We start from the raw sequence: 16285 nt of genomic DNA, 5'->3' as shown, positions 1-16285 counted from the left end.
GAAAAAGCATATTGTTTCTCCAAGCAATGATGAATCAAATTGTATAAACTAGCAGACTGAAGCAGGCCAAGATTTTGATCAACAAAATGACTCAACCAAGGCTTTATGAAAAAAAACGAATTTATAAACTACTGGCATTTGTAATATCGAAATGACCACGTGTCCACTTCTTATGTCCAATAAAATTTAAAGTTTATAAACAGAACAATTTAACGTTACTAATAAACGAATGGACGAACTAACTATATAAAATCTACCAAATTAATAGTCATAAATAAAAGTAAGCATGACATCACTAGTGGGATATTTAGCATGTATTGGAAAAACCGGCAGACGGAGCGTTCTGACATATACAGGAAGTGCCTGACTGTGGCGCGCTAGTTGAAAACAGACGCGCGCTGTTGCCCGCAGTGATGGCGAGGATGTGACGTTTAACCGAAAACGGTCGTTCTTCACAATAAATGTAAAAGTTAGTGTTTCACCGGAGAACTGTATGATCATGGAGTTTTCGTCGCTTATCAAGAAGACAGGTAAGACGATTTGTTTTTATAAGATCGCTCTTTTTCACGTTAAACGACAGCTGTTGTTTACGTAGCTTGAGAAGCTAAAGAGAAGTTGGACTGTACATTTGTGAACTGTTAAGCATGTTTAACGTTACCCAATCACATTGCTATTCTGTATTAATACTGTGCCTTGCGTTTATGCTGAAACGATGTCGTAATGTGTGTTTTGATCGATATGTGTACGATCTGTCAAAGTTTTACTTTACAGACTTTATGTCTAAAGCGTAGTAACCATGTACATGGTTACGTAGATCACCTTTTCTGTAACCAACGTTTTACTACAAATATCATACATGTATGGTTAACTTATAGGGTAGCACTGCTTACTATGCTTTTACGAACAATGTCAGGATTATTTTTATTGTGAGGGGACTTTATGGACTTACGTTTATTCTAATAAGTTTTTATACGCTATAAATCTATCAATAAAATAGAATGATACTAATTATTACTATTATTAATATTCAATTGTGTTAGCGGCAACTGCTGGTATTGTATTGTTTTCACTTATTCATTTGATTTTGTGAATAAAAACATACTTCACTGATTTTCCCCCACAAGGACACCCCTTAGCTGAAATCAGAGTTCGGGCTCTTAGAAATATCAGAAGCAAACTGGATCATGGTCTCATCTCTACTCCCGATCTGGTCCAGGAAAGGATGCTGTTTGTTTACCTCCTGGAATGGTTTAATTTCCCTGAGGTTCCAATGCAAGAGGAGGCTCTGGAGTTGATCTGTACACTGTCAAAGGTAAAATAATGCTCTGAATGATCCAGCTGTATTAAGTGAGATTCTAATGACAGGGAATTATGTTTTAATGGCGGTACTATAAGTTACAAAGCGCATTGAAAAAAAAGCACACATAGAGATGCTAGAAAGAAACCATTGTGTTAATTTTCTAGCTGGCATGTTTAGAGCAGTGTCTAATTTTGGTTTCCATACCCTGTCAAAGCACCCGACTGGAGCACAAATGCTACGGGATGTAGGGGCTGTCGAATTCCTAACACAGCTTTCACCTAATGTGGATCCTCACCTGCGCACAACCGTAGACAGCATTTTCGATCAGCTGTTCCATCTTCCAGAGGTCCTGCCTAGTTGTCCACCCACCACCTACCAGCCACATTCTGTTCCCTTGCTGCTGACAGGTTTGGATTTTTTTTACATCGGTTTTATTCCACAGATTTATGAAGATGTTCATTTCATCGTCTCCAAGGTTGTCACATAGGCATTTTGAATGGCTGTGTAGCAGCGTCTTTTGAAGCGCACTGAATTGTAGCATAGAATAGTATGAAGGTGCTGGTTTCTGATAAGGTTTTCATCTCAAGCTGGTTTTGTGTTCTTAGAAGAGGACTCTTCGGCGAGGGGATATTTCCAGTGCAGTAAACTCAGGCAGACAGATGCTCCAGCCCCCAGAGTATTAGGTGGGTGAGATCAACTTTCAAATATCCGCAAACTTTCTTTTATAATAACTTTCAAGGAGAACTTTATTTATTCTGTAACATGGATGACTGTAAAGATGTACTTTATGTGTTCGATAATCTAGTTGCAATGCTTTAGCGTTCTAGTATTTTTTGTTGCACCACAACAATTGATCAGTTTGAATATTTGTGTATGTGGTTGTACTCTGAAACGCATACAAGACTGATGTATGCCATGTACAAACTCACACTGGCCTTTTGTCTCTCGTTCAGAATACTTGCAGTGAAACCGGTTGTTTTAATTTTGTTTTAGTGTAAAGTTTGCCCTTATACCCTAATAACATGCTTTTATGTTCTTTCCTCTGCAGTCAATACTTCTGTTAGATGCCTGAAGTTCTCAGTTTTCCCATGGCTTTCTTTAAACACAACAGATCGGCATATATTGTCATCAAATGAAAGGTATTTGTCTCCTCTTCTTAGTGTAATTTTACAGTTAATTCTATTTTACACGTGTCTTACTTCACACGCTGGTCTAATAACCTTCCACTTGATCAATCTTTAGTTCCCTTAGAAGCGACAATCCCAATTTAGTACGGACCACCTGTGAGCTGCTTCGTGATGTCATCATGCAAGACTTCCCCGCTGAAATCTTTCTGCAAAGGCCAAATACAGTGCAAGTGAGATTTAAATGTGATTTCAGTCTTAGATCTGTAAATGCCGCTTGAGTTTTAATAAGCTGACATTAATCAATCCGATATTGTGGTGCTTTATAGTTCCAGGTCCATTTTTACTATTCAGTGGTTGTAGAATAAGTCTGGAAATTATGAAATTGACAGCAGGAAATTGTGTCTTGTTTGGGGCTGTACCATGATTGTTAGCTGGCAAGCTGACGCTTAGCATTTTGTAAATGTAAATTTTAGTACAATTTATTACAATGTAATTAGCAAAATGTTAATTTTAGTACAAGCATTTGCTTGATGATTGCTGAATATTTGTATTATGTGGTGGCATAAATAGTTCATTATGTCTAAGATAAGTGAACTCATGTCCTCAGTGATGATGGTTTAATTTCTATGATCTGCTAGAAAATGGTTGTTTTTGGCATAATTTTCTTCATTCACCTCTAATATTTCTGTGAAGATTTATTTCTGTGGTGCTTCTTACCACAGAAGAACATAACATGCAATGTTGAACTAACAGAGACATGCGAAATACATTTTGAAATATATAGAATACATAGTTGCAAATCTTTCGTAAGACACTTGCGATAAATGTACGATATCTGTTTCTAATGTTCTTGGTCTTTTGTGTAATTGTTAAGGAATTGAAGGTCGCATTGGTTCTGACTCTGGTTGATCGATTCAATTAAGTTCATTGAATCACTGTGATTCATTGGCATGGCTTTGGCACCACTGGAGGGCTAGTGAATTTCAATTGGTACAAATTACACAACTTAAAAGTCACGATCAGGTGGCTTTTTATTTAGTGCCTAATGGAATGAAAATTCACTTTTCAACAGTTCAATGTCAACATGATGTGAAATGGACCCTATTCACTTTCCCAATAACTCTTTCTGGCCTTACTGGTCACCGCATTTTATTGCATTTACTATAAATGGGCTAGACATTGATATGCATCTTTGTATAAGTCACGTAGGCTATTCTATAACTAACTAACTAACCAAATGTTGAATTTCTTCTCCAGAGTCTCTTGTTACTTCTTGATCTGAACATTAACGGTGATGTCAGTTACCTGGCGTTTCAAGCATTGGCCTGTCTGGAGCAGCTTTGTAGGAACCTGAGGAGCCGCCTGCGTTTCTACAGGGATCCCAGCTTCTGTTCTGCCAAGCAAGGTATCCCACCATCACACCCATGTATAATGTACTTAGTCTAACATGGTTTTGCTTGGCCAGTCTCCTTTTTTATCATTAAAGGGATAGAATAAAGGGTTTAAAAATAAACATTTTGTTATTATTTATTTATTTTATTTTCAATAGCCTCTGTATGACTCTTTCTTCTGTGCGAAAACAAAAGAAGATATTTTGAGGAATGTCTCAGTGGTTTTGTGGCCATACAGCGGAAGTAAGGGCCAGTGTTGTTTGGTTATCAACATTCTTCAAAATAACTTTTGTGTTCTGCAAAAGAAAGAAAGTCATACAGGTTTGGAATGACATGAGTGTGAGTATGAGTACTTGATGAAAAAGTTTTAAGTTTTGGGTGAACTATCACTTTAGTTTCTCATATATTTATGTATTTTTCTGTATGTTCTGAGTCTTAATATGCATCTCATAGTTATCTCCCTCTTTTAGATCCTGTGTCTCAGAACTCCTCGATCTCCTACTCTCATGAGGTGAGGGGAACACAGCGGTCCGGGGTATCTACCCCAGAGGAATGCTCTCCCAGACCCTCAGTAGTGGGCCGGCCCGGTCAGCGGGTGCGTGGCGATGGCCAGGACGGAGATGCTGCCTCTTCTAGGTGCAGCATTTACCATTAAAGCAAACTGTTTCAATTAATATACATGGCAGTTTATATCGCTTTACATACGAGAATAGAGCTAGTTAAAATGTTTTATGTAAATGAGAAAATGTATGCCTAGCAGTTATAGATAATGCAATATGCTTTGTGTAAGAGATTGGTTCCAAAATGAGATAACTCAATAAAAAAATTATATTACACGTGTGTTAGCTGAAACATTTGTTGACCAAAATGTTAAAATGATTTGAAATTAATACTGAATAGGCATTGAAATACACAATAAAAGCAAATATAATTACACTTATATATCCAATCACAACTAAGATGATTTATATATAAGAAATAGTGTAGCAGATAATACAGGCAAAATTCTAGAGACGAGTACGAAATAAATGAAATGATAGGAACTAAATATAGAAAAGTCGTTCAGCACTCCCTTAAAATGTTTTTTTTTTTTTTAAATTGCTTACAACCATGCGTGTCTTAGCCAATTAAGGATTCTTTTTGATTTTATACAGCAGCAACAGCAGCAGTCAGAGAGGGGGGCCCCCCAGGCCGGCCCAGCAGTCTCCCCTCCCGCAGCCCCACCTGGAGCTTCCCCCAGAGATGGAGGCGGAAGAATCACTGGAGCTACAGCTTCAGCAGTGGAGCTTGGCTAGATTCGGTGTGGCGGCCGTGGAGCATGCTCTCCCACTCATCAATACAGGTCAGAGACCTCTCAAAACTGCCTTCTCTATGAGCTACAGCTGTTCCGATCCCACCACAGACACACTTTCAAAATCCATCTTTTCAAATTCTCCTTTCATCTCGGTCCTTTAAGAGAGCCTGAAGGTTTTCCAGCGGGCTCTGGAGATGCTGGCAGCGGCGCAAGGGCTTCTGGAAGACAGCGTGGCCCCCGAGGTGTGGGACGAGCAGAGCCTCACTGCGACAGAGCTGGCAAGTGTCTTCAACATCCCTCCTTCACGGTGCAGAGCCGCAGCCGAGAGGCTGATGTCTGCATCAGTGCATACAAACACACACCTGTCGCCTTTTACGTTCTGAGCACACCACTCACTCTGAGGGACAGATGGTCATTGTGGGACGTTAAGCTATCAGTGCAGATCAATTGTGGCACGTTGGTTATTTCTTAGGCCGTTGGTTTATATATAAAATAAAGTGCTCCCATTTATTTACAGCACATTCATTTTCAATATTTGTAATTATGTAGAAATCACTACCGTTGCTGTATTATCTATATTCTGTAAAAAAAGTGTGAACTCTGACTCAGTGCGTCTATTTGTGCAGCCCTAGCGACATTGCTTTATTCTATGTTCCTGAGTTCAGATCAGGACTGTCTGTTTCCCTTGACCAATAGCAGCTAAGCGACATCTTCATAAAACAAATATTATTTTTGTAGTTTGTGTTTGACACCATTAACAGAAAATCTACACACTTGAACTTAAATGTTAAAGTACAAATACAATTGTTAATAACCTGTTTTAACCTGTCAATGCTTTACATATATTAAAACCAACCATAGTAAATGTATTGGTCGGTGTTGGTTCAGTTAACCATTTATTCTTTAGACTATTATATCTGAAATAATTAACAAACATGACATTACATCCATACAAGGGATTATGTAGGTTCTCAAAGTCGCCTCTTCTGTCAATGCTTTGTTACCCGTACAAATCACATTAAACACGTTTATTGTGCTTAATATCTGTGCACTTAAGTGAACATTACCCGCCACACATAATTATGTATTTCAATGCATGACTCTCTCCTTCATTGATACTTATGGCATTTTATCTAAAAAAACTGGCATCCATTAAACTTTCTTTGAAATGCACAGGACTCTTGCTGCCCCCTACTGGCAAGATGTTGCCAGTCCCCAGATCACTCTTGTTTTTTTGTGTTTTCTAACAGAGGGAGAAACTACAAGCGTGTATGGAGATGTTGGGAGATATTATGTGCTACCATCATGGCACGACCTCTGAACAGCCCGAATCGTCTCTGATCCACCACAGAATGGCCTTTATTGGCACTGCCATATTTACGATCCGTCTCCTGCAAACCTTGTTACCTGTGGAGAAGGTGAGCGAGCATATGGCCGTTCCATTCTTAGACATTAATAAGCCATGTCGTTGAATGGACATATGGTCGTGTCCTTCACGGTCATTATTAAAACAAACGAGAGTGTGAAAACCCCCAGAAGTCGCTGTGTAAGGGTCAATTGTTCAGTTATGCTGTAGACCTAAGGACAGCGCTACAACTATGTGAAAAATTATGAATGTTTGTTTATTTGTGTTGTATTGTATTGTGTTTTATTTAAGTGTGTGCACTTGGTAACTGTTTGCACTGTATTTTTTGTCTTTCCATACAGGCTAGTGTGAACCTTCCGGAAAGTACAGTGGCTGCCATATTTCTCATGTGTCTTGATACATCTTTCAGTGTGGCATTCCCTATTATACATGAGTCAGCCGTGGCTTACCTAGAACAGGCTTGTTTGGAAAGATACAACCTTTATCGAAGGGTGTCTCGCGTTTCTTATTGTATGGAGGCCACATGCACTTTTCTAAAGGAAGCACAGGCTGAGGTAATAATTCGATCCATCTTTGTTTTTTGGACACAATTCCATATTCACTAAAAGTTTCCATTTAAAAATAAAAGTTGTCATCAGTATTTAATCACCCTGATATTTAATACCAGCTTTGTTTTTTGTTGGCTCCAAAAGTACATTTCTATAAAGGGTCTTTACACAGTTCTTCATAGTGACCATGGCCGTCAAGGTCATAAAATAAAAGAAAAAAAGAAAGGGATGATAAAATTCTCTGTGGAGGTGACGGTTATGAGTGAATTTCGAAACTGTTGGGCAGAATTCATGGGGTGATTTTATTTTGTTCTTTTGCTTTGTCTGCTTTGCAGCAAAAGGATTCTTCAAAAATAATGGAAAAATATGTTTTCTTTTACTCGCCCTCAAGTTGTTCCATATCTGTATACATTTCTTTGTTCTGATGAACACAGAAAAATACATTTGGAAGAATGCTTGTAACCAAACCACCACTGACTACCATCAACGCAAAAGAAGATATTTTAAAGAGTGTATGAAAGCAAACAGCTCTGTTATTTTATCCTACTATGGTAATCGTTTGTGGCCAGGAACTGTTTGTTTACAAGCATTCTTTCAAATATCTTTCTCTGTGTTCATCCGTATACAGATTTGGAACAACTCAAGGGTGAGTGAATGATGACAGAAAGTTTATTTTTGGGTGAACTGTCCCTTTAATGCATTTGCTAACATTAACGATCAATGTGCAATATACACATTGGAACATCTTAAATGTTAGTTAATAAGGATACACTTGTCTATTGTTCATTCATGGTAGTTTTCATGTTTTAGTAAATGTTCATGTAATGCAGTTACGTTATGTCAATCACATTTACACCCTGCCTCCGATAAGTTTGTCCGTCATAAAAAAATTCGGACTGGGTTCGATTTTCTACAAATTGAAACGTATTACTTTTAAGAACCTACTTACTTTTGTTTCCCACAAAATAAATACACCTTACATCTTTAGAACAGAAAATGGCATCTTTAGTAAGGCTAAATAAACAGAACTTTTATTTCAAACTTTACCTTTTAAGAATTTCTTCTTAATATGAAATGCTTTTTTACAGGGAGATAAGAATTGGCACGAACTTTTGGTTCTCGCTGACCAAGCAAGCGATGCTTTCCCATACCATCAGCACCTACCGGTGGTGAAGGAATGTGTCCAGATCTGCTCCTACCTGTGAGTTACTTACAATTATGGAAACTGCCATTGACATCTGCTGTTTTGCCTAGCGCTGCTGTAGAGGTGTCAACGTATAAAAATCTGTAAAAATCGTGTCTCTCCGTAGGTGGAAATTTGAACATGCGAGCCCACTGCTGCAGTCGGAAAGTCAGAAGTTATTTCTGAAGCTTTTGTCTCATCCTATGTCCCCAGTGAAGGCGGAAACCTACTCCTGTACTCTGAGCATTTTGAAGGTACATGCTGTACTGTGGAAATTGGGCGCTGGGGCCTCTTAATAAAAAAAAGAACAAATAGACAGTAAGAAATCGACTTGGTTCAGTTGCAGTCCGAAAATGACACAAATTCCAGCCAAAACTAGCTTCTGATAGCATGTTTTACATGGTTCCTGGGGCTGGTTATATGCTTGTTTTAGATATATCCTCCAGGAAATATGATATTTGAATGTACAGTATTTTATGTTAAAGATAAAATGCAGTTACTCTTGGTAATGGGTGCGTAAGTATACTATACATTAAATATCCTTCACATTTCTTTGCAATTCTATTACATTTCACAGAATGCCAATGTCCTTTCATCTCTGTACATGACAATACTACGACCCCATCGTGCCTCTCTCATCCCCACAGGAATGTTTGGGAGTTCAAAACGTGGCAAAACCAGCCTCATCCATCTGCAACGGCATACACTTTCTGCTTCACCCCCGCGTCCTATATGAGATCAGCGTGTTTGGCCTTCAAGACCAAGCAAGAGAGGTGAATTATTCAGCTTCCTGTTTCCATGTAATGCACAATAAAGAAACCCTTGTTATACCCATACGCAGCTCTCTGATAAATAATGTAGCTCCGCTGGATGTTTAATGTGTGACTGGGGTCATGCCAAGCTAATGTTTGACATTGGAATTGGCCTCGTGTGACCGCTGTTGGTGGCGTGCCTCAGACGCGGCATTCGGATGAGATAGCTTGTTATAAGCGCAATATCATAGAGCCATCAACTTAGTTTATGTGTGATCCAAAGGTGAGCTGCGCTGCCAAGGATATTCTGCTCTATCTGCTGAAGGGACGATTGATGATGACAGCCGCAAGTTGGAGCAGATTTAATGATGCACTTTACATGGTCATTCCCGTATTACAGGTGCACACTCTTTCTTTTTCTCCATGCTTCTGTCTACACACACACACACAAGTGCAATATAACCATCAAACTAGGTTGGAAGAATAATTTTCTATGTAATATTAACGTGTTTGCAAAACGCCCGAGGCAGACTAGTAATCCAACTACAGCAGACACATTTTATTTTTTAAACACAGTGTGGTGGGTAAGATGTCTGTGCTGTTGAATATTCATCAATCTTGTTGTCAAGGTCGTCACATTTGATTCATGTTTTCCTGAGGAGGCTCTGTAATTGGTTCGTTCTGTCAATAAAACACAAGTGGTGTGTTTGTTTATCATTGCGCTCAGCTGGATTACGTTTGTGACTCCTTTATCTGCCACGTCCGCGCTAAATCCCGATGCATTCTGTATATTAGAGTTACGCGGGCACAGACGACGTCCTAGGAAACTGCGTCCTGCTGATAAGTGAAGCATCTGCCGATAGAGGAGATGAGCTGCTTTCTCTGACAGCCAGGCTACGGGCCGCCCTTCGGCTTTTGTTCACCAAGCATCACACGTGAGTTTAAGCTGCATGCCAGCAGGTTTGTTTTCTGTTGACTGTTTGTTAAATGCAACAGTTGTTTTTGTTTGGGGCCTTCAGCGTGAGGAAAACAGCAGTGCAGCATCTGCTTCCGCACTTGACCAGCACTGAAGGTGACGGGACCACAAGACCAGCCCTGGACAGTTCCACACTGTCCTCTTTACCAGACATCTACATTGTCAATAAATCCGTTGACGTCAAGTTGAAAACTCCAGACAAGTCGTATGTGAAGGTAAACAACAACTGCATGCATATCACTTGCGATTAATAACATGTTCCGTTGAGTTTGGCAAAATAATAAAGACTGCACTGTTGCTAGATTTAGATGAGAACTGGTCATCACTGTTAGTTTCTTTTCTCAAGGAAATGTATCTGAAATCTCATTTAATAACACAATGCTGAGGGCAGGAAATGCAAATAAGAATTGTTTTCCAAATATTTTTTCAGCGTTTTATGTCTTATTTTTAATGTAAGAAGTGCTAGTGGAATATTTACAGTATCTTCATTCTGTTGCTGTGTTCCCTGTGCAGTTTGTTTATGTGATATACTGCTCTCTCTCTCCCTCTGCATGGACTGTGTTTTCTCTGAGCAGGTGGAGTCTGTAAATAAGTTGTATAATATTCTCACATCAGAGACTGTGGATGTAGTTTTGCGGAGATCTGCAGCTGAGCAGCTGGCTGTTGTTTTGCAAGGTATTCATTCATCCATCCATCCATGCGTCCATTCATCCCCACATCCATGCACCTATCCATCCCTGCATTCATGCGTTTGTCTTTGCCATCCACCCACCCATTTTCCCATCTATTTATCCATCCATCCATTTATCTATCCATCATTTATTCCATGTGTTTTTCCATCCCTCTTCCCTTATACATGCATCTGTGCATTTATCTTTTATTCCATGTTTTTTTCCATCCATGCATCTATCCACCCATGTATGCATCCATTTATTCATGCATTCTTCCGTCTGTCCATCCAACCATGCGTTAATTTATTTATGCATCCAAACCGCCACCAGTCCATACATCAACCCTTTCTTTCTTCCTTCTTTCTTTCTTTCTTTCTTTCTTTCTTCCTTCTTCATTCGTTCCTTCCTTTTTTCCTTTCTTCCATTGGTTTGTTTGTTCGTTCTGTCATTATATCATTCCTTTTTCTTCGACCATTATAATTTAGACTCCCTTGTATTTGTTTTTTCCAGATCCATCAATGCATGCTGTTCTGAAGGCCTTGGGTTTATCAGACAAGCTTATATCTTTCATCTCGGAGAGTGTCAACAACAATGCATCGGTAAAGCTTACAATTTTCTCGTTCGCCTTTTCTCATGAATGAATTCAATCAAGAACATTTAGTCTAATGAAGCCCACATATGCAGCTATATACTGGTGTCATTCAAGAATAAGTCAGTTCTTATTTCTTCTCTTGTATGATCTGTATGTCCCCAAGCTAAAATCTTTGTGCAGAACTATGCCCTGCCAATATAGCTAATTCGTAAGAATTAGTTACAAATGTTGTGGCACTTACACCGCAAGCAGAATCCGGTGCTTCGCCTCCATTCGCTATGCCTTGTTAGCTGTTGCTCTATATTATGATGTTGTTTGAGTTTTTGTTATGACTTCTTAGCCTTGAGGCTGTCGAACTTTTTGCGGCACAGTAGTTTCACTCTGACTATTATAACTTCCTTTGTGATTGTGTTGACGGTGTAAACACCTCTAGACTCAATTGTGATGGCTTGTTAGGACTAAAGTGTGGTAACTTTGGCATACCACCTCTAAACAACCTGGTGGTGTCACACAAATGTGGTTTCCCCAGGCACGACATTGTACCGAAGTTCTTCCAACAATGAACAAAACTCTAAATTATTATTTCAGCATATTCCATTACATGCTTCTGAAAGCCCTGGAGCTTCTCATCTCTTGCTCTAAATCTAATCTGCTAGGATATGTTGACAGTAGAAGGTGTACCATTCAGGTTTTGTATCATTATGTAGAGCACGGATTGCTTGTTGGAGCTCAGCGTGTGTATGTTGAGGAAGCTGGTGTTTGAAGACCCCTCACTGCGTCACAGTCTGGCTCAGCAGACGTCTCTTCTCATCACGTTGCTCAGAGGTACAATCCGCAGTGGATGACGCACCTTCATCTTACTATCTGATTGTAATTGTTTCAGCTCGCTGTCGTTATAAAGTTTATAGTAGTTACTGCTTTTAAACTCGAAATGGACAAGATCATAAACAACCCTTTACATTTTCTAGCACAAATTATGCACAAGTGGCAAATATAACTTTTTAACCTGTTCCATCAATCTTCCAGACATTAACAAGCGTTTCCAGCTCCCTTACATGCTTTTGTGAATGTTTGGAGGTTTACAGTCATCTGGAGTGTGCTAACATCCTTTTTTTCTTAAACTGAACATTTTCTCGTTTTGTTTTTCTCGTAATGTGTAATAAAGGAGCTGTGTTGGTTTGCCCCTTATAGCTTTGTTTTTATGTTTATTCCTACTCCGCCCCAGAATGTGATTCTTAAAGGGATAGTTTGGCCAAAAATTTGTTTTTAGCATTTACTCGCCCTCATGTCATTTTAAAGCAGTTTCACTTTCTTTCTGCTGCAGAACTCCTAATGTAGTTTTTAAAGAATGTTGATAACAGTTGCGCCATTGACTTCTATTGTATGGACCCAAAAACCACAGAGACATTTCTCAAAACATCTTCTTTTGTGTTTCACTGAAGAAAGAGTTTTTGAATGACACCGGGGTGAATAAATGATGACAGAACTTGTATTCCTTTAAAGCTACGGTGTGTAAATTTGTGTGAAGGTAAAATGCTTTATGCTGCCTGCCCATTGTTAATTTACAAAGACAGAAATTGCACTCTTCAGCGTTCAAATGTGTTTTCCATGTATTTGTCATAAATATGGGCAACACTTCAGTATAGGGGGCAGTTCTCACTATTAACTAGTTGTTATCAGCATGGCTATTATTGGCATATTGGCTGTTTATTATTACTTATAAAGCACATATTCTGCATGACCATGCTCTATATCCCTTATCCTACCTAACACCGTAACCTAACAACTACCTTACTAACTATTAATAAGGAACAAAATAAGAGTTTATTGGGGGGAAGTTGTACTTAATAGCTAAATGTGCCCCCTATACTGAAGGGTGACCTAATAATGCAATTTCAAACTTTGTTCCTTATCTTTTTTAAGCTTCTCTGTTAATAAAGGAAAAAAAAGATGATGTGAGTGAGGTTGCTGCATTGATGTCTATTCTGCTGTTTGATGAAATAGCACGAATGGATGTTTGGTATGTTTTTGTTTTATGTTCTAAGATTGTACATCATACATGCCATTGGTCCAAATAATATGTGAGCCTTAAAGAAACAATTCACCCTCCCCCAAAACATTTTTTCACAATTTATTCCTCCTTATGTCATTCAAAACCTGTATGGATGTAATTTCTCTGTGGAACACAAAAGAAGATATTTTGAGAAATGTCAACGTTGTTCGGTTACCATAATTCTTTAAAATATATTTTTGTGTCCTGCAGTAGAAAATGAATCAGGTTTTGAACGACATGAGGGTGAATAAATACAAATCTTAATTTTAAGGTGAACTGTCCCTTTAAACATTGGCACATCCAGCAGACAATTATTGTGATGGCAGACTTTTAATGAAAAAGGAATGCTTTAGCTCATGTTGCATATAATAATACTTGTTCCTCAATCAGGACTGATAAAGCAGGCTCAGATACAGCCTTGTCTCCCTTCTCACTGCCCGCCTCTGTTATACGAAGGTAAAGCTCATCTAATAAAATCTAGCTGTGCGTTAAATTAAACTGTTTAATTTGCCTACAAACTGACTCTATTACGTTCTCTCACCCATGCTGTTCGAACAGGTATAATCTGCCATTTCAAGCTCCCTCACACCATGCGGTGAGTCCCTACTGTTCAGTTCTGCCTATCTACTCAGACCTGCTAAGTCTGAAGCCTGCATGGGAGGCGATGCAGATCACCTGGAACAGAGCATGGCATTCTGGGATAGATGGGTTGCTGGAGCACCTAAGGGGCTTTAGGAGTGATGTACCTGAGTGAGTTGGATTCACTATTGTGTATATTTGGGTTGGTGAGGTTTTTGACCGGTCATTGTGATCATTTAGAGGGAACCCCATTTTCTCATGATGTCTCACTCTCAAGGTTTCACAGTGATCTGGTGCTGTCGGAATATCAGGCCGTGGTGTTACGTATAAGCAACATCAGGTCTGGTTTGCAAGACTGCGTTCAGGCGGTTCAGGATGCCAGTTCACACAGCGCAGTAACCTCCGCTATGACCAGGATGCACCTTTACCTTCTGACTGACCGACTGGCTGTCAAATCCACCGCAGAGAGCAGCAAGAACATCCTGCAAACCCTCAGCTGGCACGCAGCTGTGAGAAGGTGCACAAACAATGTCCTCTGTGTTTGATCTATTGATGCGTTTGGTCTATACCTCAGATATGTGTTTTGTGATCACCGGGCATGACTTTGCATGAGTCTGATGGAGTACGCTTGCATTTGATGGAGTGCGCTTGCATATCACAACCCTGAAGAATTAATGGACTGACAGATTCCAGACACAAAGCCGAACAACACTTTATCTTTAGAAAAATAGATGTTAGATATGAACTGTCGCTAAAAGAGAAACCTACAGCTCCTTGTTCCAGTAAGGAGTGCGTCAGTTTCAGGACAGAATAGGCTTAGTCAACAGCTTTTGTGGGATATTTTCAATTGCCACCAACAAACAACAAACAGAATACATACATTAAGAAGTATGAATATGAGATTTATTCTGAGATTACTTTCGTTGTAGTCAAAATGGGTCCCTGTGGTCAGACAATATTACATTTTTTTAACCTGACATTTTCTTTTCAAACAACATTGACATAAACAGTTCTCTCTTCCTTTGTTTATCTTATAGATTTTTCATGGTGCGTCCAGCCTGCAGTCAAGATGAAAGACTATTGGTGGATATTGTGTCATTCCTCAACACATTTTTTAAGCAAAATCAGTCTGAATCAGACCACACAGACCTGAAATGGCTCTTAGAATTTCTCCTAAACCAGGTATTGTTGAAGAAACCATAACTGTGTTGAATCTGTTATGGATGAGTGCTTGTGTTTGTCTGAGATTACTTTACATGCCTTGTAAGACAAGAAAGTGGCTCATCCACCTTTAATAAAATTTGTTTGCCCCCACCACACACCTTCAAATGAGCACAGTGTGGTGTATTTATTAGGAGGAGCTGAAATAAATCACCGGCAGAGCGATAGAAATACATTAATAACGTATTACTGCCAGTAACCGAGAGCCGTTCGTCAACCATAGTTATTTCTTAGACAGAGGCTGTTTTAGTTTTTTAGCTAGAATCAGCCTTTTCCTGTCCTGCCTCGCATGAATTTGTATGTATACATACAAACCTGCCCTGATGCGCAACAGAGAAATCTGGATTTCATGAATTGCCTGGTGGGGCAGGCGGTGAAACGCAGAGCAAATCCACAGTCGCTGGAGTGCTACTTAAAAATTGGTGCTGTCTAAATGGAGCACATAGTCACAATAGTAAATTTATTCTGTTAAGTAGTGCTTACTCAGGCAAATATTCCTCCCCCCATATTATCAGTGTGTGACTTGTCCTGCTATGGTTATGAATGATAGCTCTGTTGCATGGAATATTGATGTGGAGAGTACTATTCTTTTTTAAATAATCAAACTTCAATCTAAACCTCAAGCCCGACACCGTATTACAGAGACAGGGGGCTGGGCTTTGTTAACTTGGAGCAAGACGCAGCAAGCTCTCGCAACCACTCAGAATACCCTAGCAACTGGCACTTGGTTTTCTAACAACGGTCTCTTGTTGTCCTTGAAACCAACCAGAACACAATAGCAACTGGCACTTGGTGTTCTATCAACCAACCAGAACACCCTAGCAACTGTCATACTATTTCCTAGCAACCAAACAGGATACCATGGCAACAGTCTGTTGAGGTCCAAGCAACCAACTGGAAAACCATAGCAGATGCCACTTTGTGTTCTAGCAACCAACCAGATCGTCCTAGTAATTGGCAATTGGTAACTAACCAACACACCCCAGCAACTGGCACTTTGTGTCCTAACAACCAACAAGAAAGCCCTAGCAACTGTCTCTTGATATCTTAGCCACCAACTGGAACACCCTAGCAACTGTCTCTTGATGTCCTAGCAACCAACCAGGAGACCCAAGCAGCTGTCTGTTGGTGTCCTAGCAACTGGCCTAAACGCTCTAGACACTATCTCTTGATGTCCTAGCAACCAACCAGTTCACCCTAGCAACAGGCATCCGTAACTTCCAAAACATGTT

General features: G+C 39.5%; 1 protein-coding gene across 3 annotated transcripts in view; it reads left to right on the top strand.

The window, feature by feature from the left end:
* Positions 1 to 335: 335 nt before the first annotated feature.
* The window catches only part of rttn (rotatin), a 40850-nt gene continuing 24900 nt past the window's right edge, over positions 336 to 16285 (top strand). The window contains exons 1-26 of one of the 3 annotated variants that reach the window (XM_079488058.1): positions 336 to 530; positions 1125 to 1312; positions 1515 to 1707; positions 1906 to 1983; positions 2349 to 2439; positions 2543 to 2657; positions 3685 to 3832; positions 4289 to 4454; positions 4973 to 5160; positions 5275 to 5390; positions 6363 to 6530; positions 6820 to 7032; positions 8115 to 8227; positions 8337 to 8463; positions 8857 to 8982; positions 9245 to 9361; positions 9757 to 9896; positions 9981 to 10152; positions 10513 to 10612; positions 11119 to 11207; positions 11908 to 12025; positions 13124 to 13220; positions 13644 to 13709; positions 13812 to 14003; positions 14110 to 14349; positions 14870 to 15014. In XM_079488058.1, coding sequence (XP_079344184.1) covers positions 494 to 530; positions 1125 to 1312; positions 1515 to 1707; positions 1906 to 1983; positions 2349 to 2439; positions 2543 to 2657; positions 3685 to 3832; positions 4289 to 4454; positions 4973 to 5160; positions 5275 to 5390; positions 6363 to 6530; positions 6820 to 7032; positions 8115 to 8227; positions 8337 to 8463; positions 8857 to 8982; positions 9245 to 9361; positions 9757 to 9896; positions 9981 to 10152; positions 10513 to 10612; positions 11119 to 11207; positions 11908 to 12025; positions 13124 to 13220; positions 13644 to 13709; positions 13812 to 14003; positions 14110 to 14349; positions 14870 to 15014 — 3543 coding nt within the window. In that variant the 5' untranslated portion in view covers positions 336 to 493. The remainder of the gene's footprint in view (positions 531 to 1124; positions 1313 to 1514; positions 1708 to 1905; positions 1984 to 2348; positions 2440 to 2542; positions 2658 to 3684; positions 3833 to 4288; positions 4455 to 4972; positions 5161 to 5274; positions 5391 to 6362; positions 6531 to 6819; positions 7033 to 8114; positions 8228 to 8336; positions 8464 to 8856; positions 8983 to 9244; positions 9362 to 9756; positions 9897 to 9980; positions 10153 to 10512; positions 10613 to 11118; positions 11208 to 11907; positions 12026 to 13123; positions 13221 to 13643; positions 13710 to 13811; positions 14004 to 14109; positions 14350 to 14869; positions 15015 to 16285) is intronic. The other 2 variants (XM_079488057.1, XM_079488059.1) reach the window with 2 other exon arrangements.

The sequence above is a fragment of the Barbatula barbatula genome, assembly GCF_947034865.1.
Source record: "Barbatula barbatula genome assembly, chromosome: 23".
In the NCBI taxonomy this organism is placed as follows: Eukaryota; Metazoa; Chordata; class Actinopteri; order Cypriniformes; family Nemacheilidae; genus Barbatula; species Barbatula barbatula.
The sequence above is the reverse complement of the archived record's forward strand: the minus strand, read 5'-3'. Positions and strand labels throughout refer to the sequence as shown.